This window comes from Parus major, chromosome 9 (genome assembly GCF_001522545.3).
Source record: "Parus major isolate Abel chromosome 9, Parus_major1.1, whole genome shotgun sequence".
Classification (NCBI taxonomy): domain Eukaryota; kingdom Metazoa; phylum Chordata; class Aves; order Passeriformes; family Paridae; genus Parus; species Parus major.
In genome coordinates this window covers 19,364,984-19,383,901 of record NC_031778.1, presented here as the reverse complement: position 1 = coordinate 19,383,901, position 18,918 = coordinate 19,364,984, and the positions used below count along the sequence as shown (strand labels likewise).

The following is an 18,918-nucleotide window of genomic DNA, read 5'->3' as shown; positions in this document are numbered from 1 at the left end:
TTCCTTACTTTTAAAAATTGCTGTAATCAAAGGGAACCATAGAGAAATAAAAGATAATGTACCTTGTAACCCACTACTCTTCCAGTTTGGATTCTCTTTTTCCCTTTGTTTATTTGGCAGACAGGCAAGCCAAGCCTCGAGACACTTCACACAGCTGCTAAAATCAGGATTAATTTTTTTAAGAGGCCCTATTTAAAACTGACCGCTCAGAAATGTACTCCAGCCTGGAATAATTATCTCCTCGTGCTCCCATGTCCCAACAGGATTCTGTTCATGCACACTTACCACAACCTCCATTTGCCATAATTTACTCAATTAGAGATGTCCTAATGCCTGTGTTTTATGCAAGATAAATTTGTATCTAGCAGGGAGAGAGTTTATCTGGCTTACCCTGTCACATAACAATGCCTTTGAAATGCCTTTCAGTTGGTTAGACTTTATTTGGGTTTGATATCTCGATTACCTGCAGCTTATCAAACTGCTGATAACATGCAAATACATCCCTTTCAGGCAGACACTCACCTCTGAGTGTACATGATTTTAAATATATCACTTTCTGGAATATATATTGGTAGAACCATTTACAGCCTGTAAATGAGAGCAGCAAGAGGAGGCAGTTGATGGCTCTTTAAAAAAGGAGAGGATGTGTGGGAAAACAAAAGTTAGGAACAACATATCACAAGCAGAGGATCCTTAAAAATGCCATGCTGGGTTTGTGGGGACCTAGGGCAGTGAAGGAGTGGTGGCATTTACAGCTGAGTTGTCCTGAGTGGTTGGGTGCCACATCCCCACCTTCCCTGCCCAGGTGTGTTTTGTTCCATCCCATGGCCCCAGAGCTGGCCACTTCCAGCATCAATCCAACAGGGAATTGTAGCATTGCACAAAAGAAACAAGAGAAACAAAACCAGGGGTTCCTCTGGATCAGCTCTAATGACATGTAATGACACTTCACCAGGGCATATATTCCCTCCTGATAAAAGCTAATCTTACATGGCCAGCAGCTGTAATTTTATAATTATAAACCTTCTGCCACAATGCTGCTGTGAAATAAAATAGGTAAGATAACAAAACTGCATGTGAGTGTCAAAAAGGTTTAAAAAATAAGAAGAGAAGAAAGGAGAAGAACCATTGGAGATCAAAGGATAAGGATCCCAGAGGAAGGAAGGAAGGAAACTTTCTTTGTGTGTTCACTGCAAAATTTTCTGAGGTGCGAACTTGCATAAATAAACCAGTATAAATTCTCTTGTGCTGTTTCCTGGGAAGATTTTGTGATATTTTTATGTCCAACAGTGAAAAACCACTGTATGGAACTGGAAGTCCCAACATGTAAATACTGTTATTAGAGTGCATTTACTTATTTACTAAAGTGATCATATTTTATGTCTTCTTACAAACATGAATGAAAACATACCCCTAAACATAAGAAAAGTGCATTCAAAATTGAACAGTATTGGGAGAAAAGGAAAATCAGAGAATCCTTGTTCTGGTGTGCTTTCTTTTTTTTTTTTTTCTTTTTTTTTTCCTTGGAGAATACAAGAAAAAACAATTCAGGGAATTATAAAATTGAGTTTGTAAAGATGCTGAAGTCATAGCACATTGCATTCTAACTGGAATAGACAAAAGCTGCCCACAGCATTTATCTATAAACAATTTTACTGTGATTCCACAGAGAAAACCTGCACTCATTTCATGTGGGACAGTAGACTTACCATCGTCTCCTAATGATTTAATAATTACTTTTCAAAATCTCAAACGTGGGCTGTTAGATAGGAGTCTGTTTGTAAGTGCCTGAATAATTCATCTTGTGTTGTACACTTCCTACAGACAAAATTTTCTCGCAAGCTAAAAAATCGTTTTTCGTGACAAGAATAACGTGGTAATCTGGTTTCATCTTGTACTGTCCAGTTGCTCTAATATTGAAGTTGTGTTAAAGCCAATATATTTCTAGTGTGACCTGTCATTCAAGGATTTGCCAAAATCCTTCTGGTCTGGTGGGTGTGACAGTTCCTCCTCATTTGTGGTTATCTAGAACAGCATTTATTGGCATTATTTGAATCAGGAATTCTGGTGTTCCTAGGCCTGTCAAGGACTTAGAGAAGTTACAGAAGAGGCTCTGTTTATTGTTTCTTTACTTTGCTAATGCTGTTTGTTTTGTTTGTAGCCCTTTTATCTTTCAGTGGTACTGCCTGAAGTTATTAATTAGGTTTCCTACCTTACACTTTTCAGGTCACTGGGATGTGTCATAGAAACAAGCCCATTAGGATGAATGATGTGTGTTGTAATTTCATCAGTGTCATCAATAATGTATTGCAGTTTTCTGTTTAGGAGTGTCTTTTTGTTTTGTGGGGGTCAGGCTGACTGTGTGAATTATATTTATAAGATAAAATAGTTAAAGATGAAGGTAGATACTTAAGCAATTAGGCAAGAGGCTGGAATTGTTGTTTTAGAGGTGTAGGCTACAAAACCAATTTTTGTTAAGGAATGTTAAAGTAATTGAATTTCACAGTGTGAATTAAGGTCTCTTGCTATCATTCTGGATGTTGTGGGCACATGGTGATACCTTGTGTCAGTGAAATGACTGGGGTTTATTTTTCAGTGGATGTGTAATCTTTAATGAAAACGCTTTTCTGACTTGTAAAGGCTTGGAAGTAATAAACTGAACTGACCATTTTCTTCATTTGATGAAGCTTCAACAGAGATAAAAGTAAACTTGTATAAATTGACTCTCATGAACATGCATAGAGAAATCATTTTATGCAACAAAGGGGTGGCATGGCTTGCCAAGCAAAGATAAGTAATTGGAAAATACAAAACCCCAGTGAGAATTCCTAGCAGAAAATCTGAAAAAAACCAGGTGCTGTATTATGTTACTTATTATTAGTTGCATACATAAAAATATAAATGAAGTTCTGTCGTACTATGTAATCAGCTATTCTGAAGTGATGATTCTATTTCAGGAGTTAAGATATTATTTTAAAATTATGACAGTAGACTGCTTGTCTCATTCATCAAACATCTAAGCACTAATTTGCCCTTCATTCAGGTGGGGTGGACTAGCAATACTGATCACATGCTTATGTATTTACTGTGGAATCACCAGTGATTCCAAAATCACAGCACTAGATTTAAACTGTATTAACACCATTTCATGTCAGGGTAAACTCTTTTTTGGCTCGTGTGCCTTGTTTAGACCACATTTGATGATGGACATGAGGTCTGTTCCTGTTCACCACCAACTTTGTCTCAGCAGTCCCCAAATATTTCAATGTTCAGACCATCCTCTCTTTAGTCACTTCTGGCAGTCAGTGTTGTTCTGCTGATGGTTGCTGTCTTATGATGTTTTTATAAGCTGACCTGAAGGAATAGAGGGGTGCTAAGACAGATCAGGGCCCTGGTGTTGTAGGAATTTGGAGTAGAATTCCAGCTCAGTCAAACTCTCCCAGCCACCAGCAGCCAGATCTCTCCTGAGGGTAGAAGGAAATGTGATTATCTCTAGCACTGTCCTTGCTGTTGGAGGTGTTTGAGGGGCTGAGAGCAGGCTTCTTTCTCCCTGTGAACTACAGGAACTACAGAGGAGAGTTCTTCAAAAGCCTGGTTCTGCTTGCACTGATCTCAGCAGGAATCCCTGAACTGAGACAGCAAAATCAATCCCTGCTTTGAAAAATGCAGTATTTCCCACAGCACAGCCTATCCTTAAAAACCAACCAACCAACCAAGAATTTATCTGGTTCTCAACATACACATTTTCATTTACTGTATTGCAGAGACTGCTTTGGGACAGTTCACGAGATAACCACCAGATAACCTCTGAGTATGAGCTGCACCATAGGTAGGGAACAGTAGCACCAGCTCCGAGCTGAGGGAGCAGAGGCTTGTCCTGTGGCTGCTGCAGTGCAAGCTGGGGAAGTTATTGCCACATCTGCCTGTTTCTGCCCTCTTGATGGGTCTTTCTGTCCCCACTGAGCTGTTTTTACACGTACTCCTAACGTGTTCCTGCCTAAGTGGTCTCTGTCAGTTGATAGCCTGTTGTTTAAACTGGCAGTGGTGCAGAACTGTTGTTCTGCTGCAGTGGTGGATTCAAACCCTTTTCCTCCTCTGTTTATATCTCCAATGCATTGCATTGCAGACCCCTTGAACTGTCTGGATGTATTGCTGTCAGGGGATGAAAAGCTCATCATTCCTTCTGCACACTGCTGGGTTTGGATGTATACCCAATATTGGGGGCTAAAAACACAGACTGGAAAATTGCCTTATGACGACAGGAGTTATTTCGTATCTTTGAAAAAAAATGGCCTCTCATTCAAAACATTTTGTAAATGAAAAACATTGCAAAAGATTGTGGGTGTTCTGTGGTGTCATTTGTTGGTCTCCTTTGTTACATTTCCCCCAGGCAGAGTTGCAGTTAGGCAATCCTTGGAATGACAAGATGCACTTCTGTGTTCATCTGTCTTCTGTAAATAAACTTGGCAGTTTTATTACTAATTTGGATTTGCCATTTGGCCTGTTCTGTCGTGCCATTAGGTTACTAACAAAGTGTGTGAGTTGTCGTGTTTCTTGCTGGGTTCTCCCTGGAGCAGCTTCTGCCCTGCCCTGAGCACCTGTCCTGTATTTAAGGATCAGGTCCTGCACCAAATCACTGTAGCTTTCCTGTTTCAAATTTCCTTCACTTCTGTTTGCAATCAAAGGAGCTCCTGGGTGGAGATTTATGATATTTATGTGCTCTTCTAATTAGTATAATGATTACACCTGGTTTTGGATAACATTTATAGCCTGCTTCAAAGAGTCCCATTAAAATTCCTGACTAGCTCTGAATTCCGAGCCTTCCACACCTCACACAGATAGCATTTCCAAGGGATCACACGATACTCCTGCATCTGTTTTTCTACAAACCCTTAAAATTTTTTGCAGATACTACTTGAAAACACAGATTTTGTTTCACAAGGGTTTAGCTGTGTGTGCTGTTTCTTTCCTCTAGCATGGGACATTAAAGGTGGGTTACTCTTGTTCTGAAACCACAAAGGATTATTGATGAAATAAAGTCTCTGCTGAAGGCAAGGAGAGTTTTACCATTGGCTTCAATGCAGCTGGAATTTCACCTCTGAGGTGTGAAATAAATAACATGAGCAGATAGGAAAAACAAAAACAAAGCCAAACCTGTGCTGAGGGCTCACAGCAATAACCAAACTTTTTAGAGAGGAATAAATGGAATTCATCTGCGATACAAAATCCTTCATGAGGGGTGTGATAGGTCTAGGCTGATGCTTTTTAATAAAATCTTGAATGGTCAAAGAGGAATGTGACATTTCTTTGATGGATTTAGTAACTGCTCCAATGTAAGTACACCTAATTCAGCGAATAGATTCAGTTTATAGAGGCATAATAAATATACATTTGTCTCTCAGTCTGCCACGGGTCAACCTTACTGTGCATAGTATGTATCATCTGTAATCTGATACTTGCAGGGTTTCTTGATGGCATCTGATGGATTGTTTTTGAGTAAAAATTTTATCATTCTCTCCATTGTTCTCTTTCAGAAATATTCTTTACAGACTGGATGACAGGACCAGCCAGTTTTCAGTACTGCTGGAGGCACTGGAGCACTGCAAACTACATCAGTCAAATGAGACTGTTCAAGCAGCCTTGTCAGAGGTGCTGAACAGCATCAATTCAGCTCAGGTTTACTTCAAAGCAGGACTTGATGTGTTTGAGACTACCTTAGCTGGAAAGAAATGAGAGGATTCTCTGCATTCTAAGACATTTGTTTACAGCTCACTAAACAAAAGTTTGACTTGGACCAGAATTGTTCTGAGGATCAAACCTTTCTCAGCCTTTCCTTCAGCTGGCTCTTAAAGGTACTGCAACACGTGGTTTCAGAAATGTAAAACAGTATTTTGCACTGTTCACAGTATATCTGAAATGTCTGTTCCTGAATGTATGAAACCTAAAGAGACGGAATAACACTTCAGAGATGATTTTTGGAAGGACATCTGCTGTATTTTTGTATGTAAAATATGTTTTTATGACTAAGAGCTCAATCATGCAAAGTACCAAGCACGTCCCGGGATGTGCTGAAGCCCTGGTTCTGAGACACCCCAGATGTGCACCCAGGGGCCATTTCCTCTGTCAGAAAAATCTGGCTCAAGTTTCTTAATGTTTCCAGCAAGTTCAGCTTCTTCCTTACTCCGTTCAGAGTAAGTTGCTGAAGGAAGTGGTGTTTCCATGGGTATCCAGCACCGGAGTGGAAATGCACTGCACACCTTTACGGGTGCAATCCAACACCTTTACTCCTGTGGAACAAGAAATACCTCAGTTCTGAGAATACAGATAAACTTTGATTCTTCCATTTCTGTATGAAAATAAAGAGTTGTTTTCTCTAATGTTCCTTGGAGAGGAAATTTTTGTGATGATTTCAAATTATTTGAGAAGTGTGAATCAGCAATTACACTTGCACAAAAATGCTTTGAATGTTTATGTTAAATGAAAGAACTGCCTAGTCCTGATAAGGCTAGAGGCCTTTACAAATTTTCACCAAACATTCCCAAAACATTCCACTTCAAGGTCTCTAAATTTCCAGAGAGCTGGAAATAAAAGCAAGACCTCCAAGTCCTGGGAAGAGTTTTGGGATTCCATCACTCTTTGCCATCCACCATTCCAGGCCACATCATTCCATAAGGAATAATAGAATAGAGGACCTGTATTGTTGTCAAAAAAGCACAAGGAAACCATACATTCATTCCCTGCTGTAGAACCAGGAATTCAAATGTGGAGGCACAAGCTGGTGAAGCATATTGCAGAGCTAAAATGCAAATGTGTTTTTCCATTGGTAAAAGGATCTAATCACACCATTGCCTGTTGGCCAAAGTAATCTGTGAGAGAAAGGATCAGGAGGTTCAGTGTCCTCTAGGGGCATGCTATGCACATTTGAGAACTCCAGATTTTAATAATATAAACAGTTGAAATTGTTAAGCCCTATTTGGGTTTTACAGTCTCAAACGATTCTAGGTTTAGAGCTTAAATAATTAATTTTATATAGATACTTAGAATTTAAATATAATTTATTTGATGGAAATGTTAAATGTATTGTTACCCAGTTTGCCATGGAAACATTACAGGAACATTTCAGGTTGCAATAAAAATAGAAAAAGTGTCTGTATTAATGTTTAAAAATTGCCTTCAGGAAAATTTCTGAGTGCACAATTTGGTGAAAAATGTTTTGAAGTTCACATAGCAAGAAATGAGCTGTTTACAGATCTGGGTTTCTGTTTCCTAAGTCCTTAGCAAAGGGGTCTCTCCAAGCCATGGCCCAGGACTGGGCACACACAGCTATGCTGTTTCTACATTTCTTCACAAGTTGTGATTGAATAGTGGGAAAAGCCCCTGGGGCTGACCAGGGGCAGAGCTGTGCAGTTGTACAGCAGCACCAGTCAGTGGGACTGCAGGGACTCAGACATCATTATCTCCTAGCTTTCCTTGGCATCTGATCAGCAAAAGTTGGTGATGATTCTTTTGCTAATGCTGGCACCAGTTCTGTTTAATGCAGAGAGAATTTGACTTCTGGAGAGTGACATTGTTTATGATGTAGATTCACCCCCTTGTTTGCATAGTTTTTATTATTGTAAGATTTAAGTGGTTGGAATATCCACATTTGAATTGTATGTTTATTTTTGGGACTTGGGGATGTACTGTGCATGCTACACTTGATTGTATTTGTGACAGGGACCACTCTTGTAACAGTTCATTAATGACATAATTTATTTAGAGTGCTGTCTCACTGAGGAGCCTTCAATGGTCTTAAGTGATAAAGGGTCAGGTGCTGTTAGGAGACCAAAAAGAGAGATTAACACCTTTGTTAACTCTACCAGGTGAATTTAATAACTGCTTCCTCATCCTCAGAATGTTCCACCAAACCCACCTCTAATGCAACCAAAGTGTACTCAGCAAAATCAGTGAAATCTGGTGGGACCAATATCCCTCATGGATGATTTCTCAACCCTGTAATTCCAAAATAAAATATTTATTTTGTTTTCTCACTAATGTCCTTCTGTAACCACTTCTAAAATAGCAGACTTCAAAGTACTCCACTAGAAAAGCACTGCTGTTGTAAATGTGTGTCTGTTGTAGAGACAATCAGATGTTCTTGTTGGTGAGATGAATCAGATGAGCTATTTAGGGACTGAAATGCATTGATTTCAATGTCATCTCACACTTATAGATCTTTTGTAGGCTTTTATTTCAATGTTCAGATCTTACATATAAGTGTGAGTGATAATATTTGTATCATTATTGCCCAGTGATAATATTTGTATCATTATAGCTTTAAAAAAAAAAGCACTTTGGAGCCATATCCTTCCATTGGTTTTTAAATCCTACCTATTGACTCGAAGGAATTTATAGCAAGTTAAGGTCCTAAGTACCTGGTGTGCTTCTAACATGGAGATTTTGCCCAACCAGCTGTGGAACATCAGCCAAAGGAAGGTGTTAGTAAATCACAGCAGACTTCATTCCTATGTTGTACTGGAACAAACAGAGCGCCCTTAAAGGCAGAAGAACATTTGCAAATTGCCTGAATGATACTAAAAATGTGTTAGCTTCTCAGAAGCATCAATTGCCAGAGACAGTGTAACAAATGCATTGATTGCTACTTGATCTAGAGTCATGCTCACAGTGACCAGAAAATCCCTGCAGCCTGCAATATTTGTATGTTGAGACAGTTGATAATAAAAAGCCAATAAGTTTTTATTAGTATGTATTTTAAAGAGTCCATAAAAAAGCTAAAGTACAATCAAGTCAGATGAATAAAAAGTGCATGGGAGCTGGATTTTGAGTACTAACCTTAAAAAAGGCAGTGAATTGTTTTTATCATCCAAGAAAAATAGTACCTGTGCGAATATATGCAAGCACAAAAATGCCTTTTACCTTCAAAAGGTTGTGCAAACATTAATTTGCTTGCAGTGGTATGATACATCTACATAAACATAGTTGTAAATAATTACATGAGAAAATTAGCAAATACTTTGCAGTGCCTCACTTATCTTTTAGGAAAGTATTTCAGTCTGGGGATGTGAAAGGAGGCAGTGCAGCTGACCTCAGTTCTTGCCACAGTGGGTGGGGAAAGGTTAAATCTGAGGTATTACAGAAGGAACCACTGGAGGTCATCTATTCCAACCCCCTTGCTCAAGCAGGGTCACCTAAAAACAGCTTCCAGGAGGGGCTGTGTTCGGATTTCTGTTGAATACCTTGCAGGGATGGAGATTTCTCAACCTCTCTGGGCAATCTGTGCCAGTGCATGGTCACCCTCACAGAGAAAGTGTTTCATTCTTCTGTAGAAACAGTTCCTCCAAATTTCTCCCTGTATATCTGAGTTACTAAATTATTGTCATTAGTTTAATTGCAAACATTCAAAAGGTAACCATCATTTCATCTAGCAAAATTCTCAGACACCATCTCTAAGATTTCACAGGTATAATGCATTGGAAAGTTGAGATTTGTCCTTCAAGTCTCAAAGTTGTTTTATTTAAATCATAGAAACTAGTGTCCTTATCTTTTGAGGTCTTTTGCACAGTCCCTGGTCCACAGTCACTGGATTTCTCTATACTTTAGGAGTCTGATGGAGAACAAAAGATGCATTAGAAAATGCAGGGAGGGGAATCACCCAGCAGCACATGGGTAACTATAAATTCATCTCCTGGCATGCTGTCACTGTCTCAGCAAACAAGTTCACTGTGGGGAGATCTCCTTTCCCTTTGTCACTCTGAACCTTTTTAGCAGTCCCAGAAAAGTGATGGGAAGCAAATCTCATTTTGAGATGCCTGGGACCTGTTTGGAAAACAGCCTTGTACAGCACTATTAGTGTTCAAAGCAAAGTAAGGTGGTGTCTTTTGGAGCTCTGAATCTACAAAGTTTGAGGTAGGGGCTGCAGTTGCACAAGCAAATGTCTCAAATATAGAATATTAACATGTTTGTGGTCTGTCACATGTTATAATAATTATAAAAATTATAGGGTACCAATGCAGTGATAATTTTGGGTGGCTTTAACCATCTATTTTTTATCCCTCTAACACCATCTTCTTCAATCTCCTGCATTCACCTTCTCTCACATCTTTTTGCAATGTGGTGATTTTTCCCGTCCCTCACCACCTTTTTCTCAGCCATTCCCACTAGTTTTCTATCTCCATTCTGCTTCCTTATCACTTCCTAAGATGCCCTTTAATTTGCCAACCACCAAGTTAATCCCCCTCTTTTCTCTCTCTGATCTCAGTCATGCCTTTTGTTCCCTATTCAGTTCTCAGCTCACCTCCCTCAAGTTTAAATTATTATTCCTGGTGCAGCTAACCGTAATAAAGAGCTGAAAGTGGTGGAAAAGTCCTGCTCAGATCCAGATGGATAAAGTGTAAGGAGACATCATCTGTTACATTCAAAGTATTCACTTCTGAGTCCATGCAAGCAGCAGGTTTTCAGTTATAGCTTGACTAAATGGAAAGAGATTTTTTTCCCATCTTCTTTCTCTCTAATGTCTGGTCCAGGAAATTCCCTCTAAAGTAGCAGTGTAGAAAGCTGATAATCTTGAAAGTTTTGAAATAAACTTTTGAAGTCTATTTGAATCCAATTCTGAAGCTGGATGAATAAGACATTATAGACAAAGGATCAGAATTGGTAGTACCTGTCTACAAAGTGAAGCAGGCAGTGTCTAAGCACAAAATTTCTCTGACCTTGCAGGAGCCATCCAGCATTCCCTACATTCCCCATGTTGGCTACATACCAAACTTATGTGTGTAATTATGCTGTCCTGCTGTGTTTTACACTATAAAGGATGACAAGGACTAAAGGCACCTGCACAAACCTGTACTTGAACATGCACATTTGAGCCTAGGAAGTGCCTGAGAATAATGAAAACTCATCTGGGAAGCAAAGGCTTTAAAAATATCTAAATTAGACTGCTTAGTGTTTACCAAAACTGTGGTGCTGTTAAGCCTTTGTTCTTCCCTAATTATAATCCCACTGCTGCTGGGTATTTCTACTATTGCTCATACACCCTTGTCATAACTGGAGAAAATGTACACCTGCATGGATTTACAAAAAAGATTTTGTTGCCCCTCAGTCTTACTGACCTTACTGGGCTGTTCTTTTCAGCAGGGTTGACTTTACCATAATTATTTACCAGGGTACTATTCCACAGAAGCAAGGTCAGCAGAATTTGGCCACCATTCATGGAATTTCCTGATAGATTTGGTATAAGAAGATCAATTATTTCTGTTTAGTCTATTTTCTTTAATCTCTCAACACAGACTATTACAAGAAAAATTATATTTTTTTTTAACTTGGGAGGAGTCTCTTGATCAATGTTAAGTAAGCCCACAGGGCAGAATATGAATGTGTATGTACAAGTGATATAATCTAGAATTAACTTTGTACCTATTATGAATGTTGGATTAATGCAGACATACTTTTATAAATTTCACAGGTTGGAATTAATACAAGGGCTTAATTTAAGAAATTTAATCAGAATAAAGGCTGTGTAAATGTAGTATATGCTTTCTCATCTGCCTAATCCATTTGGTTAAAAAAAATAGGGTTTATTTAAGCTTATATTAAGCTTGTTTAAGCTGCTTCTCTCTGATTTATTTTCCAGCAAGCCTTTGAAAATGAAGTCTTGGTCTTTCTTTTTCTTTTAAATGTGTGCTGCCTTTAATGTTTATGGAACACTTCTCAAGTGTTCAGACAGTGTAACACCACCTTGTCTGATCACTCTTGGATTATTTGATAGGATTGAGTGGAATTTCAAAGCATGGTCTTTGGAAGAAGGTCCTTTAGTGGCTGTTTTTATACAAGATATTATATATATTATATATAGAGTGGCTGCCTTTACCATGCAGGGCTGTAGGTGTGCAGTGTGATGCTTTGAGGCACTAATGTAAGAGAATTTTTATTTCTTCAGTAGTTTTGCAGAGACCTGTTAATTTTCTCCCCTTGAGGCTGTACTCCCCCGACCATGCTGGTGACAGAGCAATAATACCAAGTGCTCTTAGCACAGGTACATGGCTTCTGAGGGTTTCTCTGAGCTCTCACTGCATTTCCAGTTTTTAATTAGTGTCCCTTGTAGCCCCACTTTGCTTTTGTGTAGCACAGTCCTGATACCAGTGTGGGTGACCCCAAGGAGAGGTGGACAGGGCTGACTTTTTGGTGAACTTGCTACAGAAGCTGCTGATGCCCCTGTCCTTAAAAAAAGTAAATAAAATACTTGGCAGTGGCTTCCCAAACATTTGGTGTTTTCAGCCTGTACACTGAGGATTCTGAAATAGTTTTGGATGCTGCTTGGTTGTTGTTTTTTTATGCAGTCTCATTTCATGTTCTCAGCAGCTGAAACATCTTGTAGTGTTAGAGGGGAAATAAGGAGATCCTTAATATTTTATACTTGGAGCAAATAAGATGAACACAAATTCCCTGTGTTTTCCATTTGCAGTTTACATGAGTTAATATGCAGCATACTCTTATCACACATACTGTGATTTGGTATTCTGAGACAAATAGAAAATGAATGTGATTCCCTGTCCAGAGAAACTATATCGAATTCAGGGAATGTTTCATGTCCAAGCATCTTAACTTCTTGCATACAGGGTGAATGCAAGTTCATTAAGTTAAGGGACTTGAAACAGATACTTTTGGGGGTTTTAGCAAGGTGTGGAAAATAATATTCTTGTGTGTAAGGGCAGATTTTAGCATTTCTTTCATAGCCAGGTTTGTGGGAATGCATTGTGTGTCCTCATTGCTGTACCTGTGAGATTAATGCTCAAGTGCTGTTATCAGTGTCTGTGCTGGTCTCAACACAAACTGCTATTTTTTAGTCAGTAGCACCTTGCAGAGTTTACCCACTCAGATGGAATATGCAAGTATTTCTGCCTTTTGTATGCAAAAGAGCAGCTGCCAAGTTGTGTTACCTTTATCAAGCCTTGACACGGAATTTGAGACGCCTGAGTGATGACTCTGTCATTCCATCTACTTCTACATTTTCACGTAGTAAACTCACCTTGCCAAAAAATGATAGCTAGTCAATGCAGAATATTAAGTAACTACTATTTTTTTTGACCATGAAATAATATAAAATTGATGCAGTGATTTCTGGAAACCAATAAATATCATGTTATGTGGAAATGTGCAATGAAAGGTTGATTTTTATAACACTTTATAGAATGTCGAGTCTGAATAAAACAGCTTATTTGCAAAATTAGTTTACTTTGTATCAATTTGTGTTTTTATAACATAGTACAATAAAAAGAGAACATTAATTCTGGCCATTAATGTAAGTAGATGCTACATACTTTGATTAAGAAGCACATTTTATTTGTGCTCTGAATGTGATTTTTGGAGTTTGTGAGAGTGTTTGTACAGAAGGCACTGTGGGCTGGAATTCAGTAAGAGGCATTTTGTGAAAGCAGAGTTAGTTAGACAATGTTTTCTTCCATAGTTATATTGTTACCAGAAATTAAACTGGAATATGAAGATGTGTGTAATGTACATTGCACTGAATGGATTGGAATTATATTCATTTGCTTTTTTGTTTGCTTTTCTTTCTTATTTATAATTGGTTCTGCCAGTAAGCTGTAGCTTATGCCTCTCAAGCTGCTGATTCAGTAATGGAGGTCCCAGGGCATTAAAGCATAATGGGAAAAAAGAAAAAGGCAAGGAAGGAAAAAAATAGCCAGACAGAACCTCAGAAGCTGGGATGGGATAATTTACTGACAGGTAAACTTTCAGTTATCCACATTTTTAGGTGCTGGTATATAGAAAGGCCAGATATTCAGGTAATCAGTCTTTCAGGTGGGAAGAAATAGTCCCTGTATTTTTTTGGGAATGTAGATTTTGAAAACTAGTCAGAGACTTGGAGTCAAACTCACAGTATTCAGGGTGAGACTCCTAAAATATATAAAATAAAGCTACTGAACAACCTCAGTGTTATCTGAAGAAGGAAACCAGTCCATCCTGAAAATCTTGATTATATGTAATATGTAGATGATATGAAATTGAGATGATTAGTCTTTTTCCTGTAGTTCAGAGGTCTAAAGATTGTAAGATGGGTTTTAGCTCCTGAAAATATGAATTCCATTTTTTGCTTATATTAAATGAGAACTTGGAGGATTTTGTGTGCTTACTATGCACTTGGGAGGTGTAATGAAATAGTGCCATTGTAAAAGAATGTCAATTTCCAAATTTTGTTTCCAATTTGTGTAGGGTTTTGATTTTGAAACTGCTTTCCTGTTCACCATATTAAAAGGAAAAATAAAAGGAATGCCTTGATAAAATGGCTAGATAGTTAACCTCATTTGATAAATTAACTCCCTATAAAGTGCAGCTCTGATTGGAATATCTCATGTAATGTTAAAGACTAATTTGTGAAAAATATTCCTTCAGGATATTTTAAGCCATGTAGACCTGTGCCATGAAAATAAAAGCCACCTGTATATCAACAACTTTAGGTAAGTCCCTGCTTTTCAGTTCCTGCAGACGGATCTGTGGAAGTCAATACTAATGAAAAATGGCACTGAAACAAAATGGGTTTTGTCTGGGTACCAGTATCTTCTTCTGTGGCTCTGATTAGGAGATCAGACCATTATCCTCTCACCAAGGACCTATCTGAGCAGGACTCTTTTAAAAAATATATTTAACACATAAGCATTCCAAGGAGTCAGGCTTGGTATAGAACAGAGAATTTCCCAAGAGAATGGAGCTATATATATCCAATCTTTTTCACTGATTTCTTTAACCTTCAGATTGCCATGGCATTAGGAAATGTATGTGGGATTCAAGTGTATAGGAACATGTAATTCTGAAGGCATTTGCTTTTTACATGAAGTGCAGGTTTGGTAACCACGAGAGTGGAGTAATGAATAATTTGATGCTGTCACAGTGAAGTTTCTGTACCTGGCACTGGGTTGGAAGTCCTGAGTGCCAGAAGTGGCTGGGCACTGGGAAAGCAGTGTTGGCAGGGAGTTCTGCTGCACCAGGCAGCACAGGATGGGGCTGGCTGTCTCCCCACCTCTGGAATCTGCTCTGGCTGCACTGCAGACCAGCACCAGCAGGTCATCCCAGCAGATGAGAGAGGTGCTGGGAGCCAAATGGATTTTGGGATTTTTAGAATGAACTGGATCACCATTTCCTTCCAAAAGGTGAGAACTGGAATCCAGTGCTGGATGAGGTAAACTGGGTGTAAATACCTGAACTTAAAAAGCCTTGAAACCTTTGTTGAGGCCGATGCCCAAGGGCACCAAAGCAAAGATTTATTTCAGTACAGTGACCTTGAAGAGTCCATTGACCTTATTTCTAACCAACTGCAGTGTCTGTGTGCTGCTGGGCCTGCCCTGGGCACAGGGGCTCTGGGCTGTGTCTCTGCTGTACACCGAGATCATTGCTCTGAGGCTGTCAGCTCACATCAAGTGAAGGGCTGATCACTGCCTGGAGCTCAGCTCAAACAAAGGGAAGTGTTTCTGACACTGCTTGACTACCTCACTTCAAGAGGAATCCAGTAAGGTTTCTAGTCCCAACTCATTTCTGCCTCCAACTCATCTTTGGTCTGTTTGAGTGAGGTCAGGGCTGTGCCAGAGAGGAATTACCCCATCGGATCCAGGGTTAGTTTTCCTGCCCAAAAGAGAGCACACATCAGAACTAATGCCACGCCAATGCCTGCTGCCTTTGAACGTTTTTTGCTTTAACTGCAAGCATTGAACTTAAAATTGGACTGCTCCCTTGCACAGTTACCTGCTTTTCCTTTGTATACTACAAATCAGTTTCATACAGTGTCCTGTGTCCCCTGGCTCTGATGGGAGAGGAGCAAGATGAGCACAGTGCCCATCAGAACTGTGTATCTTCTGCATGGAGAGGAAAGGATAGGCACAAATGAGCTATGAGAGATGAAAATATAGGAATATAAAATATAAAACTTGAAACAGCAGAAGTGTTCACGTGGTTATGCAAGTAGTTTAAGAAGTTTAAGAAGTAGTATCTGTCATGAAAGAAAGTGGATAAATATTGCATCAATATTGAAGAGTGAAAATGAGTGAGAAAAGCTTTTGTTTTCATAGTATAAACCTGTGGAGATTGTCACATAACACACAGGCAGAAACTTAAGTTTAAAAATTGGTCTCAGTCCAAGCTTCATGGATATGTGCAGGTTGTAATGTGAGAGAAGGTCACTACCCTGTGACTGTTCAGACACTGAAATGTATAATACCCATCAGAAATGAGCTGTTATATTCCAGACTGGAATAGGGCATCCAGAGAAACAAGGACAAAAAAAAAAGAAGATTTCCATCTGCATCTGCCACAAACAAGTTGACATTTCTAACAGTAATTCTGTGGTTTTCTTCTGAATAATAAAATACCTCAGTGCAGGAATTTGTAGGGGTGGATTTGTCTCCAGCTGGGGTGACAGGCAGGTGTTTGTCAGCGTGGGACTGTGTATGAAAGATGGTCAAATTATGTGAGTAAGTTTCCACATATGTCATATGTCACTGCTTTTCCTGAAGTGAAAGATCACTGCTTTAACTGAAATGAAGATGCAGAACTACGCTGGGAGACCTTGATGTGCAGGTGTTACTTACACAGTGAGTGTGAAAAATTAGAGAACACCCCCATGCATGAAGTTCCCTTTTTCAAATTCCAGGAGGGTGACCCTCTAATGAGCACTGACTGAGTTCACCTGCAGGACTGTGCCATTCATAAAGCACTTGTCATGCTCTCCCAGCACAATATAATCAGGGCCCTGTGAATGAGCAATAGCCTTGTATTCATAGCAAGGAAATTTATTATCCTGTATGTAAAATGACAACTTCATTATCATTCACTATTATAAAATAGCAGGGAAAGTAGAAGTTGAAATTAAAAGGCATCTTTTAAAATAATTCTTTTTACAGTAAGAAAATCCAATACATAAATTTGTGGCTCGTAACATTTTTATTAATTTATGAAGAATTTAACTTGTTCTATTGCACACTTCGCTGATGCTTCATTCTTAGATTTAGTGATAACAATTTGCAGTGAGTGGTTGCAACATCATGGGGTTTTTTTAAACCAGCTTTGTACCTCCTAACTGCATTTTTAGATTGGCAGAATTCTGTCCCACCTACTTTGCTGGCCATCCCAGGAATTGGTTCTAGGCTGTGCAGCTTTGTAAACTGCAAGGGCTTAGTTCTGGTCACAATACAGTGGAAAATATTTGACAGATGACTAATTTCTCATGTTTTTTTCTCTTATTTCTATGAGGCCTTCACCATCTATGTGGATTTACAAATTGGTCAGGATAAGACAAACTCTCTCTTGTCAGAATAATTATATTTACCCAACTTTTCTGTCATCTATTAGTATTTCTGAGAAAAGAGCCTTTTGAGAATACATTAATTTGCTTTATTTGCATGTGCTGATGCCCATCACTTTATAATTTTATAACAAATGAAAATAACTGACTATGATGGGTAACTCAGTAAGCAGACACAGAACAGGTGTGATCCTGGTGGTGGTTAGAATGTCCTTCCCAGTACTGGGAGTGTTGGAATTAGTAATTCTAACTGGGCAGTTAAGTCCATTGGGAAAGAGAAACCCAAACCATCACGTTTACAGAGCAAGAAAGGGAACAGCAGGAAGTTGAGAGGGCTAAAGAAACTTTTTGTTTCCATCATAATATTTTAGTAAGTTTTTTTAATAGATTTTTTCCACCAGTTTTCTTTGCAGAGAGTTATGGCCAGGCTTCAGCCAAAACACTCCAGGGATCTCCAGTCCAGCCCACTTGAGGAACTATTTCCAAGTTTGTAATTACTTTAATAAAATCTCTTAAGAGGGGGCATTGGCTACTGCTACAATGCAATCCTTTTTGGAGGAACGTGTCAGAGAAGGTGTTTGTCATTCCAATACTGTTAGAAATCAATAATGAGTAATCAATATAATGAAGGCTGAGGCAGAAAGTTGTTCTGTAAGTAAATTTATGAGGGGAAACCTCACTCTTGTAAATTGTACATGTTGTATGATGCCCCTGGGGGCTCTCAGCTGCTCAGTGTCACAGCACCCTGATGACCAAAAGGGTTTTTCCTCTGCTGTAGAGAGTGGCAAAGGGAGATTGCTAAGAAAGAGAAATGCAGGGATGCTTGGGGGCTCCTGCATTCCAGCAGAGAACTGGGACTGCTGGACTCTCTTTCTTAGGCCTTTGTCAAAGACAGAGATTTTTTGCCAAGATAGATTTCTCTAGTCAGAGAACAGTTACATACTGGAGGGTTTTTCATGTTTTGGTTTGTTTTTTTTTTTCCAAAAGGATGTAAAAAGACTTAAGAATTCTCTCCCTGACCAATTGTATGACACTTTGGATAAATCTTTATATGCAATAATACTCAAGGACCTAAGTAATACATCATATTTGATCTGACCCAGCATAAATCATTTATTCATGATATATCATTCGTAACTTGATTCATTGACTCATCTTTAGACAAGACAAGGTCAGTAGAAAAAAATGATTAAGCTTTTTGCCTGAAGGAGGAAGAAGCTTAAACAACAAATTCATCTTCACATCTGACCTCATGAAACTTGACAGAGAAGATTTTAAAAATAGAAGTAGACTTAAAAAGCCGAGTTTTACTCCCAATTACAGTAGTTTAAAGTCACAGTCACTCCACTTAGGACAGAGCAAATGGGAAAAGGCTCTTCAAGTGAGCAGAATCACTCTGGAGTTTGTACCATCAGGGATGAATTTGACTCTGAAAGAGGGCACTTGGACTTCTAAAACTGAAAATGATGTGCCTGCCTGTTTTAATGGATCAAAGATGGCAAGTCAGACTCTGTAGCAGTCATATCATTATAAATGTGGTAAGATGGCATGAAATTTCAGACCAGTCAGATCCCCCTGGCAGGCTGAACTACACAGACCCCTTGATTTACACT

The 18,918-nt window shown here is 38.9% G+C and overlaps 1 protein-coding gene across 1 annotated transcript in view; it reads left to right on the top strand.

Annotated features, from left to right (window-relative positions):
- Window positions 1-13,225, top strand: part of NAALADL2 (N-acetylated alpha-linked acidic dipeptidase like 2) — a 314,967-nt gene extending 301,742 nt beyond the window's left edge. Inside the window, exon 14 of the mRNA XM_015637920.2 lies at window positions 5,535-13,225. Coding sequence (XP_015493406.1) covers window positions 5,535-5,733 — 199 coding nt within the window. The 3' untranslated portion in view covers window positions 5,734-13,225. The remainder of the gene's footprint in view (window positions 1-5,534) is intronic.
- Window positions 13,226-18,918: the final 5,693 nt, after the last annotated feature.